This window comes from Pristis pectinata, chromosome 1 (assembly GCF_009764475.1).
Source record: "Pristis pectinata isolate sPriPec2 chromosome 1, sPriPec2.1.pri, whole genome shotgun sequence".
Lineage (NCBI taxonomy): Eukaryota > Metazoa > Chordata > Chondrichthyes > Rhinopristiformes > Pristidae > Pristis > Pristis pectinata.
In genome coordinates, this window is record NC_067405.1 from 20,699,328 (window position 1) to 20,713,366 (window position 14,039).

At 40.8% G+C, this 14,039-nt stretch overlaps 2 protein-coding genes across 9 annotated transcripts in view; one reads left to right on the plus strand and one right to left on the minus strand.

Moving 5' to 3' along the window:
* mbd6 (methyl-CpG binding domain protein 6) overlaps positions 1-7,004 on the minus strand; it is a 144,880-nt gene extending 137,876 nt beyond the window's left edge. Inside the window, 1 exon segment of the mRNA XM_052025728.1 lies at positions 6,702-7,004. The gene's annotated coding sequence lies outside the window, so the exon portion shown is untranslated.
* Positions 7,005-7,186: 182 nt separating this feature from the next.
* Positions 7,187-14,039, plus strand: part of orc4 (origin recognition complex, subunit 4) — a 74,025-nt gene continuing 67,172 nt past the window's right edge. For 3 of the 8 annotated variants that reach the window (XM_052026941.1, XM_052026952.1, XM_052026950.1), the window contains exons 1-2: positions 7,258-7,596; positions 10,168-10,243. In XM_052026941.1, the coding sequence (XP_051882901.1) occupies positions 10,187-10,243 (57 nt within the window). In that variant the 5' untranslated portion in view covers positions 7,258-7,596; positions 10,168-10,186. Of the gene's footprint in view, positions 7,597-10,167; positions 10,244-14,039 lie in introns of all 8 variants that reach the window. The other 5 variants (XM_052026948.1, XM_052026954.1, XM_052026951.1 and 2 more) reach the window with 4 other exon arrangements.

A 14,039-nucleotide genomic window follows, 5' to 3' on the forward strand; every position in this document is an offset into this window, starting at 1 on the left:
CCATTTCTCCCACACCAGCACTGAGCCATTCATTCAATTCTCTGACATTAATGATCCTATGCAAATTTGCACCTGGTTTAGATGGTAATCCAAAGATTACTATATTTCCGGTTCTCCCAAGTTTGGACACCAGCTTGTCACATCCTGTGAACAAAATTTTCTTCTTTATCCTATTTACGCCATTAGTTACCACACAGAACACGATAACTATCTTTCCCCTTCAAGTTTCTTCTTAATCTTTATACTGGGTCAGCAACAACTTTGATTCACACTCATGGCTGCAAAGAACAGTATCCATCCCCTGAGCTATACTGTCCCATTCTCACTACATTCCTTTTCACTCTCCCAACATGAATGTCCCACTGTACTGTGGTAGTGTGGTCAGTTTACTCACCTGCTCTCATCCACACAGGCTGCAAGAACTGCATATCTGTTGGTCACGTGCAATAGTCGAGGTTCCTGCAATGCTACCCTTGAGGTTCTCAGATTTGCCTTGTTTGTAGTCGTACCCTCCTATTCCGCTTGACCGACCAATTATGTAATACTTAATCAAAGGGGGTAACCGCCCCCTCAAAACAAAAGTATCCAAGTCATTTTCCCCCTCTCTGATGCAGCATCAAAATGTCAGACTCCAGCTAAATCAGAGCTAAAATTCCTCAAGCCTCAGACACTTACTCCAAGAAAGGTTTCCATTGACTTCCACACACTATAGCTGTAACACATGACCTGCCCTGCCATGAATGTCTAAAAATATTTACTTAATTGTTATCCTTACCTTATCTATGCCCAAAGATTTGGTTTCCAGGGTATCAGTACCGTTGTACCACTGACTTCAGTTAACCTGTTCTGGTTAAACAGCCAATTCCTCCAAGTCTAAAGGCTACTGGTTTACTATTTCATATCATTGCAAGATAAAACAATATGGTTAAGAGAATGTTAAAGAAAATTGAAGAAATAAAGCTTAAGAATGAAAATAAATAAAGTTACCCACTTATTCAGAATCCATCAAACTTCAGGAGACTGTTTCCCTCATCTCCAACATTGCAGAGGTGATGGAATTTGTATTTACGAAAAACCTTGGACTTTTGCCCAAGAAATATTCAAAAGAAAAGCGATGTCATGCTGAAATAATGCAAATAGAATGATCAGACTTGTACGAGAGTTTTATGAATAAAAGTGCATTCATCAAAAGTCCATATTTTGTTTCATAAATATGAACAGACTGGATTATCTTTTGAGAAAAGGCAGCTGAGGAGCGACCTTATAGAAGTCTTTAAAATTAGTAAAAATATTGACAGGGAGATGCACACAGAATGTTTCCAAATGTGGGGAAAAGCACAGAGTCCACCATTATAAAATGATGAATAAGAAATCCAATTAGGAATTCAGAAGAAACGCCGGTACCCAAAGTAGTGAGAATGCGGATTGCACTACTACAGAGTATGGTTAAAGTTAACAGTAGAGATACATTTTAGGGAAAGTTGGACAAGCATGAGAAACAGAAGGAAATGGAGGGTTCCACAAAAAGCTCTTGATGAAGAATGACTGAGGTGTTGGGGGAAGGACTTGAGAGGAGAATAAATACTAGTATGGATTAGTTGGGTCAAATGACCTGTTTTTGTGCTACGTTACATACTTAAACCCCTTCAAACCTCGCTACTTAATTCAATGTTTTTTTTCCCCTCTTCTACCAATTAACTCAAATCTACTCCTAGTTATTATACTTTCTGCTAAAGAAAATAGGTCCTTCCCGTTCAACCCATTCAGGTCCCTCAGATTTTATACACCACAAAATCTCCCCTCAGTTCTCTTTGTTCCAAAGGAAACAACCCTACCCTAATAAGTTTCTCTTCATAACTATAGTCCTCCAGCCCTGGCAACATCCTGCAGCATGGCCATGAAAACTTCAAACTGTACTCCAGCTGCAGCCCAACTAATATTTTAAACAGTCCAGCAGGACCTCAATGTCCCTGTATCCTATTCCTTGGTCAATAAAAGCAAATATCCTGCATGCCTTAACTACGTCTGCCTGAAATGTTGCCTTCAGGGACCTGCGGACATGCATTTCAAAATCACCGTTTTTCTACACTCTAGTATTCTATTGTTTGTTGTGTAATCCCTCCAACTTGTTTGCCTCCCCAAATGCATTAAACAGAGGGACCACATGGAAGTCCAGGTGATCTACATACATCATAATTTTGCAACCGACCTGGTACCTAGCCCTACTGGAGCTTCTGGCATTCACTCCTTGAGAGGGTGGAGGCAGAAACCCTCAGATTGGAAAAGTACATTGATGACCATTCATATGATGCAACTTGTACCAATCAAAAGCTGGAAAATAGAATTAAACTGCCCCTTTTCAGCTGGAATGGACTCAATGGGCTGCAAATACTTCTTCTGTGCAGTAAACGACTATAACACTTAAACAAAAACAGAAAATGCTGAAAATACTCATAGGTCAGATGCCATCTGTGGAAAAAAAACAATGTTTCAGGCCAATAACCTTTCATTAAAGTGAATAAAGTTGAAGTTGCAGAGGAGGAGAGGGGGTAGAACAAAAGGAATGTCTGTGATAGGGCACAAGGGTGACCACAAACTTCAAGTTAATTCTCTTGGTGACTGACCTGTCACAGACATTCCCTTTGTCCTCTCTAGTCCTCCATGCAACTTTAAATGAGCTTGATCCATAACTTTTTCTAAACACCTAACTGATTCTCTCTGCACAGATGCTGCTTGGCCAGAGTATTTCCAGCATTTCCCACTTTTTATTTTAGATTTCCATCCTCGAAGGTTTACTTTTCCATTACTTCGAGTTGTATTTAGATTAACACAAAATCTGGTCTTCCTTGCCCTGTCATTTATTACTTTAATTATCAAACTTAAAAATAGCAGCCAGTACAGTCAACTGCAAAGAACAAAAAGAATAAATTCTGCACTCACTAAAGAACAAAATTCTCAGTTTTTTTCCCCCAAATGAGTGTAGACTTTTCTAATTGTCTGTATTATTCCAAGACTACACAAAAACAAATCTGAAGTTAATTTTATAATCCCAAAATACTAATTAAGCAGCTTTCTGACAGAAAAAAATAAAGCACACTACACCGAAAACGATAAGTTTCGTGTTTACCTTAGCAGGTAAAAAGATTTTGACCACAAGTTCAATGCAACAGTTTTAGGTATGTGTCAGTTCAACAGATTCCTTCACACAGAAGATAACCCTCAGTCCCTGCTTTCATTACAAGTTGGGTTTTATTTCATCAATGCTATTAATTTCCATTTGCTTTGGTGGTCTCAGCAAAGAATTGAATATGCTCATATTTTCTGCATGACATAATTGTTTTCAGAGACAAAATATCAATATATTGACCAATTCCTACAAAAGGCAGGAGTATTTCAGAGGCCACCCACATGCTTTGCACTATGACATACTTTGCTCCAATGGTCTGTCCCATAATGGATAAATACATACATACATGTTAAAGAATGTGCCGGCAATTGTAGCAATTCTCAATGTTCTAGAACCCAATTATTTGGAAAAACGGTCTCTAATCAAAAAATGTAATAAGCTTACACATTAACTTTTTTAAAAGCAATTAATTAATCCTGTCAAGATAGACATCCAATTTTTTTTGAAACAAAATAACTATGATTTTTAGATAATTTAACTGAATTTGGAACAGTTTTTGTTTGAGCTCAAGCCAGTGCTATTGCAAAGAGTTCAATGGACCTTTAGCAAGTGATTCTTGCCGCTCACAATTTTGTTTGTGGAAAGTCTCTCCCAAATGGACACTGTTAACAGTACATGCTTACAACCAAACCTCCAACCACTTAGAAAAATACTGAGATATTTGCATTTTGGAACAGAATAAATTGTTGCTGTGATACTGCTTTATGGAGTTATCTTTTGTATCTAGGAAAGGGTTCCCTGCTGCACAAGTCAGAAGGGACTTGTGTGTTGAGAATTTTCACAAGATATATAATTCACAATATCACCACGCCATTCGAAACCTGAACATCGGCATCTCCATAGAACAATCAATTCCCTGTTAAGAAATTTGTATAATTATCAAATAGAAACAACTTTAAAGTTCCCAACTTGGCAAACTGATCAAATAAAATAATTGTTTTTCAAGAATGATGACGTACAATTTCAGTTTACCTTCATAAACAACTGAAGCAGTAAGAAAGCATGCATATCACAAACCATATAGCAATACAACTATTGTGTGTCACATGATTTCTACACAAATGTGCTAAACTCATTTCTAAAACAAATTTTTTTGGAGTTGTTGACAACAAAAGAATCAAATTTCAGTGGATAGTCTTAGTCAAATCAGTCAAAGTAACGATACAATCCAAGGAAGGTACATGTACAGAACTGCATCCATTATAAAATGTAGTGTATAATTAATGTAAAATAACAATATCATGCTATTTTGAGGAAAAAATAGAATACTGAACCATGCTCATTTTAAAACAAAACAGGAAATTAATTTGTGAAAAATGCAAACAGTGAAGGCATGTTTGGAATAGTGTATTGATGGCTACCATTGCCATATGCATAAAAAGCTACAAGAGCAGCACTTTCTTGATAATTCCCTCCTGGCAACTATAGCATTTAAAAAGAACAAAATACTTTAATGTGGCACATATTTCCAATTTTTATAAATATAATTCCAAAAATTAAAATACAAGTGCTTCTGGAACAATATTTATTGAGACCATACATATTTTGTTCTGTAAGATTTAATTACTACTGGTATAGTTCGAAGACTGGCCTAACATTTGAAAGTTTTTTTTAATAAAACAGTCCTAAATTTTGATCGATCATACACACACACCCCACACACAGAGGCACTGTGTAAATGAGTCTCCTTTGAGAATAATATGAGAGCCTATTGCTGCATCAATGTTATTTGACTTAAACTTACTTGAATTAAGGAAAATTCAAAACAAAGCATCTATGCAAATAACAACATTTTGGTATACTGTATAATCAGGTCAATAATATCCACTTTTCAGTAGTGCCCAACAGACAACCTTAAAGAGAGAAATTAAATCAGTATACTTTTAAGTTATTGAGGCATCCAGATACATTCAAAAAGTCAAACTAGAGAACCTCTAAATTAGGCTATTGAGAAATATAAACTAACCTGGAGGGCTTCTGGGGGTCCAATATTTTCACCTCAGATATACAAAGCACTTAAATTTACTAGAGTTGGGCAAATGGAATATGTATGCGCAGACTGACAAAATTAAAGATTTACAGACCCTCATTTGCAGGGGTACTACTAAACCAGCTAAATAGTTGCAGCTTACCAGAGCTGGTCATTGAGTTGGGACTACACTACACATTAGGATAAAGAACGTGGAGTTGCTTGAAGTACAACAAGATGACATAACAGTTTTAGTCATTTTGGCTCTATTAGTAGGACAAACTGACTGGTCAATTGTCAAGAGCCTTTCGATAATGCAGATTTGTCCGACTGAAACATCAAGTTATCGTATCTACCATATGGGGTTCATTTGGTTCCAAGTTTCCATTAGTTACCTTCTATTCAAGCTGCGTTATTCCCAAAGAAAACAATGCCTAGCACATAAGAGGAATGTATCAAGTATTGAGAACCATGAAAACAGTAGAACCACATGCACAAAATATAAAGCCTAACAATAGTATGCAATTGTAGAATATAGTTCAACACAAGCCTACAAAGATCTTTGACTTTGTACAACAATCCCATATACTGTAAAATATTTCACATTTTAAAGCAACTTCTCCAGCAATATAGTCAAATTTTTTATAGCTACAAAACAAAATGGAAGCATGAAGCATTAAATAGAAAGAGCAAACTGAGTATTAAATTACTTGCTGCCATATACTTAACTTGTAAACTCAACCTACATCTCAGCTCCCACCTCTTCAAATTTGTATAAACATTTTTAGAAAAAAAATAGTATTTAACAATGGATAGAATTTAAGTACTCAATACATCCATCCATTTGGCATCAACTTTACTATTCTGTGCATTTAGATTTTTATAAAGCTAAATGTCATTTCATTTTATCAAAAATAACACTAAAGTGAGAGAATAAAACTCAACACTTAAATCCTTCAACATCATGTTTCCTTTGACATCAACATTCTCTGGATTGTAATCCACATCCTACTGGGCCTATAAATATGTAAAATATGAAAGAGCAAAAACATGACTCAATATTGACTAACAGACGATTCACATTTTAAACACATTGAGAAAAAAAGACTGGATAATACACTCAAACACTACCGTAAACTAGCTCCAGATATTTCAATTGCGAAAACATATTTTTCATCGAGAAGGAACAAACGTTCTCAATGTTGCGGGGCTGATACCTACAAGATCTGAAGTTGGACTGTTGTAAACAGCAGTCACGCATGGCCGTGGCCTGCAACGTAGCATCATCATCATCAGCAGCAGTAGCAGCAAAGAGGGGGCGGATAAATAGAAGCCTTTAAACCAGATTAAACCCCATTTTCAAGAAACGGTAACGTTCCTCCTCTCTAAAATGCGAAACAAAACCCTCCAAACTCCCAACTCTAATAAGAGTGCATTTTAACACTGAGAAATATTTATATATTGCAGTGTAAAAATTACACTTCATTAAAAAAAATAAGATATTTTAATTAAAAAAGAGGCTGGAATTGCTTTGCAATCACTTACCTTCAACTTCCTCCTCTCCGAGGTTTTCTTTTTTATTTTAAAAAGAGTCAAAAACAAAGGGTAATAAAGGGTTGAAATGGCACTTAAAAGGCTGCTGGCCAGGCCCGGGAGGTCGGCTGGTTGTTAAGGGAGGTATCCAGGAAGTTTTTCAGACGCTCGGGATGTATCCGGTCGGGAATGTGAGATCGCAACAATAAAAAAGGGAAACGGCCGCTTTATTTCTGGAGACTTTTGTGGAAGCTTTACACAGAGGCACAGAGAGAGGGACAGGGGCAAGAGAGAGAACGAGAGAGAGAGAGAGAAAAAAACCTGCAGCTGAAAATACCCAGTGCACTGCGCATGTCCCAAGACGGAGATTACCCAAAATGCTCCGGGGGTGGCAGAGGGAGGGGGGAGCGACGGGGGGGGGGGTGGTAAGGAGGAGGTTGCTAACCGAGTGACGTGCCAGGTCGCAGGGGGTCAGAGGGGAAAGGACCGGTGGGTGGGGCTAACGAAGGCACGTCTCCGTTACCCGAGCGACGGTCGGGCCTGGCTGAGGTAGGACGTGGGTCGTTGATTCATTTGTTTGTGACCTTAACGTGTAAGGAAGAACCGATTGCCCTGCCGTCTTCTCCCAGCGCATCTGCGGCGAATTTTTTTTTGCCGGGTAAAATGCATTACTAACTATAAGTAAAAAGTCAACTGGGGGACGGTGCTTCGGCTGCTTTGTTCCACCGGGAGGGCTTCCTGGAGGTGTCTTCTTGCTCTTTCCTCCAGCCAGGGTGAGAGAGACTTGGGCTTCCCATTCGTGTGCAGGTGGTGGAAGCTGACGACCGGCGACGCGGGTGCTGCCCGACCCGGCTGAGTGTTTCCGCCAGCTTCGGACGCCAGTCCGGTCCACGGAGCAAGGGATCGGGTGAGCGCCGGGGCAATCGCGGCTTCTGGGGTTTGTTTTTCTTTTGACCCCCACCCCTCCCTCTCTCAAGTTGCATAGTTTGTGATCGGTGTCTCTGATTCGTTCGTGTGGATCAAAGGCCCTTGCGGATGCTGCAGCTTCTGGGGGATTCAACTCCCGGAGATGGGCGCTCCTGGGAGGCTTCTCCGCCGTCTGTGCTGTGTTATGAAAACGGGTTTGGAATACTTCAGCTTGGGCTAGTACAGAGAAAATCTGCGGAGCGAGTGGCTTGACAGCTGATTAACGAAAGAGAGCTGGGCAGAGGAACAGCAGATCTCTGAAATTCGCCGTTTCTTTGTACTGTCAAAAACGTGTCATTATGGAGGAACGGAAATTATGCATTGTGGAAAGAACTAATTAAGGGATTTCGTTTGGACTGCAGTCACTTTCATTGCATGATAATATAACAGAATCATAAGATATAAGTGCAGGGGTAGGCCCCTCGAGGCTGTTCCGCCATTCAATAGTGTCGTAGAAGATCTTCTACTTAACTGCCAATTTGCTGTCTTTTCCGGTATCCCGTGCTTCCTCCAAAATCCAGAAATCCATCAATCGCTGGTTTCAATCCATTCAATGACTGGGTCTCCACAGCCCTCCAGGATCGAGAATTCCTAAAATCCATTTATTTTGAGAATGGTGACCCCTAGTTCTAGACTTCTCAAGTAGAAGAGACATAGAGTCATAGAGCAATACAGCATGGATACAGCCCCTTCGGCCCAACAAGTACATGCTAACTATGGTGTCCACCCAGCTAGTCCCGATTTCCTGCATTCGGCCCATATCCATCTAAGCCCCACCACTCTATGTACCTATCCAAGTGTTTCTTAAATTACACTATCATACTGCCTGAACGACTTCGTCTGGCAGCTCGTTCCATGTACTCACCACCCTACGTGTGGAAAAGGTTGCCCGTCAGGTCCATTTTAATGTTTCCCTTCTCAACCTGAGTCTATGTTCCCTCGTTTTGGACTCCCCAACCCTGGCAAAAAGACTGTTACCATCCACTTTATTTATGCCTCTCATAATTTTAAACATCTCTTCAACATTGTCCCTCATTATCCTACGTTCCAAGGAATATAGACCTAGCCTGGCCAACCTCTCCCTATAACTCAGGCCCTCAAGTCTTGGCAACATACTCATAAATCTTTTCTTCACTCTTTCCAGTTTAACCACACCTTTCCTATAACAGGGTGACCAAAATTGCACACAGTACTCCAATTGCGACCTAATATGAAACTTTTTCAGGCATGACTAGAACCGGAGGGCATAGGCTTGAAGGTTTTCTGGGGATCTGAGGAAGAAGTTTTTTCACCAGAAAATATTTGGAATCTGGAATACGCTGCTTGATGGAGTGGTGGATGCACAGACTCTCACAACATTTAGGATGTATTTAGACAAGTACTTGAATTGATGAGGCATAGAAGGCAACAGAACTTTGTGTTGGAAAATGGGATTAGTACAGATACTCAATGGTTGGCATGGATATGGTGGGCTGGATTGCATGTTTCCATGTTCTATGACTCTCAGTTCAGAAAAAAAATATTAAAAGGCTAAATTTAAAGGCTCTTTATCTTAATACACGCTGCATCTGCAACAAGGCAGATGAATTAATTTAGAGATAGATGTAAACTGATTTGATCTAATTGCCATTACAGATGTGGCTGCAGGTTGATCAAAGCTGGGAACTAAATATTCTAGGGTACAATATTAGTATTTAAAGAGAACATACAACAAGGAAAAGGAGTTACAGTAGCTTTCTTAAAGAGGATTGAAATCATTGGTGAAATTATTTATAGGCCACTGAATATTAGTAGTGACATAGGCCATGTATAAATGTGGAAATTAGAGGTGCATGTAATGGATATTACGGTAATCAAGTGGGATTTTATATGAGGGGTAAATCAAATTAGTATTCGCAGTGTAGAGCGTGAATTTCTGGAATAAATTGAGCATTATTGCAGAAATAATCTAAAACTTGTCTGAATTAATTATATGATGTCATTTTCAATATGCATCAATTTGAAGGTATAACTTTTTCGCCATGTTCCAGTCTAATTTTTGAGTGCACCTAAATGAGTTGGAATTGCAATGACCCACCTCCACCCTTTTCTATGCAGTTTTCCTACATCTTTCATTGACTGGAGCATAACTCCATGAGCTGTGTGATGTCAATTGAAATAGAGACTCAGTGTTGCTACCCATGTTCGTGGATGTTGTTGATTATTGCCTTTGCAATATTTAAAAAGAGATTTTAGGATGCACAGCTTTGTCAACGAACCTACTGAGGCTGTACAGCAAACTAAGAAGATCTCAGACCAGTAGTTTGTTACAACCGCAAATTCTAATTTTCAAAAACTGCGATTTCTTTGCAATTTAACCTCAATTGTCAATAAAAACTTGTCTGCAGGAAGTAAACTTTGATAAAATCATCCTTACTTTTAATGCTGAAGATATTTCTGATAGAATAATCAACATTCAATTGTGAAACATTTGAAATGATTGGATCCTGTTTATTCTTAACTTGTTTTGCAGTTTGTGAATAATTTCCATCATGAGCAAAAGAAAAACTAAGGACAGCAGTTTATCTTTGGGAGAGTGCATTGCTGAGGTTTGTATATATAAACTAATTTATATGATTTTTCATTTGATACAAAAATTGGTTTTGAGTGCATTTGCTTTGCTAAATTTCTATACAAGATTTTCACTGAAAAATTGTGGTTTAAAAACACATTGTTTGAAGATGAGTACATTGTGCTTTACGGTGTTCCTTATCCTCCCCCAATCCTCCCCAGTTAATGCACTAATGGTAGAAACGTAGTTTACTAAAGAAATAACTTGCATCTTTAGGACATCTTTCATATCCTTTGTTTTGTATTAAGGCAAACTTAGTGACCAATTAACACAACAAATTCCAAAAGAATAACAATTAGGTCAACATTTAATGTTGGTTGAAGGATAAGTATTGGCTTGGACACAGGGAGAACACATCTGCTCTTCAACTGCTCCTTGGAGTTTAAAAGAATGTGGAGTGACCTTACTTAAACATATAAGATCCTAAGAGGGCTTGATATGTAGATGTTGAGATGATTTCACTTGTGGAAGGGACATGAACAAGGGATAATAGCTGTAAAGTAAGGGATTGGTCATTTAAAACTGATGCATAGAAATTTCTTTTCCGGAATTCTCTGCCCCTGAGGGAGTGGTGGCCAGATCATTAGATATATTTAAGGTGGAGATAGATAAATATTTGAAAGGTCAAGTATTTGAGGGTTATGCAGAATTGGAGTTGAACCCAGCATACAAGGAGGAATTTCTTCAGCCACAGGGTGATCTGTGGAATTCATTGCCACAGAGTGCTGTGGAGGCCACGTCATTGGGTGTACTTAAGGGAGAGATTGATAGGTTCTTAATTGGTAAGGGGGTTAAGGGTTATGGGGAGAAGGCAGGAGAATAGGGTTGGAAAAAAATCAGTGTTGATTGAATGACAGAGCAGACTCGATAGGCCAAATGGCCTAATTCTGCTCCTGTATCTTGTGGTCTCATAGATCAGCTGTTATCATATTGAATGGTGGGAAGGCTTGAGGGGCTTGGTGGCCTACTCCTGCTCCAATTTGAGTTCTTGTGTCTGATCTTTCAAGTTGACCCAAGGCAATACGCAGACAATATAAAATAAAAACAGAAAATGCTAGAGTAGTCAGCAGGTCAGCCAGCATCTTTTCAAGAGAAACAGATTTATTATTTTGGGACAATGATGTTTTGTATGAACTAGGCAAAGTTAGAAAACAAGCACATTTTAGTGGCAGAGAACAAAGGGTGAAGACCATGAGAGATGTGATACAGTTAGTGATAGTGCTGGCAGAGAGGTTGAAGGCTTTATAATTGCAAATGGTTTTGTTTGGAGGAGAAGTGAGTAGAAGATGAATAAAGTTTGGTGACAAAGGAAGAAAAAAAAAGATGCTGGAACATTGACATTCACAACACTGCAGTTGCTGGAGTTGTGAAATGGAAGATATGCTGGAGATACTCAGCAGATTTAATTTTCAGTTACAAGATGACATTTAAATCCATTAAAAAAAATTGTAATGTAGATGAGTAAAATTGTGGGATGGGACTGGAGCCCATGGTCTGACTTCGTCACTGTTAAGTGAGCCAAGTTTTTGTCTGATAGTTTGACTTGGAGAAAGTAAACTGGTTGTAACAAAAATCTTAATTGTACATTGCATTGCTTGATTTTGATTGAAAGAAAATAATCCAAGTAACCAATGGTTCAGGAGGGCTTGAGTTATTAGGAGAGGCTGGATAGGCTGGCACTGTTTTTCCTGAAGTGAAGAAGGCTGAGGGGTGACCTTATAGAGGTTTATAAAATGAGAGGCACAGACAAGATAGATTGTAACAATCTTTTTCCCAGGCCGGGGAGTCTAGAACTAGAGAGCATAGGCTTAAGGTGAGAGGAGAAAGATTTAAAGGGGGCCTGAGAGGTAGGTTTTTCCACACACAGGGTAGTGGGCATGTGGAACAAGTTGCCAGAAGTTTTGGAGAAGGGTACAATTACAATGTTTAAAAGACATCTGGACAGGTGCATGGATGGGAAAGGTTTAGAGGGATATGGGACTAGCTCAAGAGTACTCCTTGGTTGGCATGGTCTAAAGGGCCAGTTTCTGTGCTGGATGGCTCTTCCAGTTCTACACTTCCAGTTCTTCACATGCTCTCCATCACTTCAACAACTTCAGTTCCTGGCCCTGACCGCCTCATTTTCACCATGGACGTCGAGTCCCTGTACACTTCCATCCCCCATCAGGAAGGCCTAAGCATCTCCATTTCTTTCTTGATAACAGACCCAACCAGTTCCCCTCCACCACCACCCTTGTCCGTCTGGTGGAACTGGTACTCGCCCTTAACAACTTCTCTTTCAGCTCCTCCCAGTTTCTCCAAACTGAAGGTGTAGCCATGGGTACTTGGATGGGCCCCAGCTATGCCTGCCTCTTTGGCTACGTGGAACAGTCCATGTTCCAAGCCTACACCGGTAATGTCCCCCAACTCTTTCTTTGCTACATTGACGACTGCATTGGGGCTGCTTCCTGCAGCCGTACTGAGCTCATCGATTTCATCAACTTTGCCTCCAAATTCCACCCTGCCCTCGGGTTCACTTGGTCCATCTCTGACACCTCTCTCCCCTTTCTAGATCTCCGGAGACAGATTACCACAGGCATCTTCTACTGACTCCCACAGTTACCTTGACTACACCTCTTCCCACCCTGTCACTTGTAAGGACGCCATCCTCTTCCTCTGCCTCTGCTGCATCTGTTCGCATGATGAGGCTTTCCATTCTAGGACATCAGAGATGTCCTCCTTTTTCAGAAACCAGGGTTTCCCTTGCATCACCATCAATGCTGCCCTTACCCGTATCTCCTCCACTTACTGCACATCTGCCCTCCCCTCCCCTCCAAATGACATAAAAGGGACAGGGAGGGTTTCCCACGTCTTCACCTACCACCCCACAAGCCGCTGCATCTAACGCATCATTCTCCGCAAGTTCTGCCACCTCCAGCGGGATCCTACCATCAGGCATGTCTTCCCCTCACCTCCTCTCTCTGCTTTCTGCTGGGACTGCTCTTTCCGCGACTCCCTTGTCCACTCGTCCCTCCCCACTGATAATCCCCCAGCACTTATGCCTGTAACTTCACCAAGTGCTACACCTGTCCCTTCACCTCCTCTCTCACCACCATTCAGGGTCCCAGACAATCCTTCCAGGTGAGGCATCGCTTCACCTGTGAGTCCGAGTGTGTCATTTATTGCATCCGGTGCGGCCTCCTGTACATCGGTGAGACCCAATGCAGATTGGGTGACCACTTTGTTGAGCACCTTCGCTCCATCCGCCGTAACAGCCAGGACTTTCCAGTGGCCACCCACTTAAGTTCCACATCCCACTCCCATACTGACATGTCTATCCATGGCCTCCCGTACTGCCACGTTGAGGCCAGATGCAGGTTGGAGGAACAGCACCTCGTATTCCGCCTTGGGAGTCTCCAACCTGATGGCCTCAACATTGATTTCTCCAACTTCCTGTAACCCCTTCCCTTATTCCTGTAGCTCCCTTCCCCTGCCTTGATGACCTGCCCATCTCCTCTCCTCCCCTCCTACATCCTTTATTCCATGGGCCACTGCATTCTCCTATAGATTCCTTCTTCTTCAGCCCTTTAGCCCTTTGCCTCTTCTACCTATCACTTCTCAGATTATTACAACTCCCCCCCCCCCCCCCAATCCTACCTTCCCCCCTCACCTGGACTCACCTGTCACCTGCCTGCGTGTACTCCTCCCTCTCCCCCCACCACCTTATTCTGGCTTCTGCCCTCTCCAGTCCTGATGAAGTGTCTCGGCCTGAAACATCGACTATTTATTTCCCT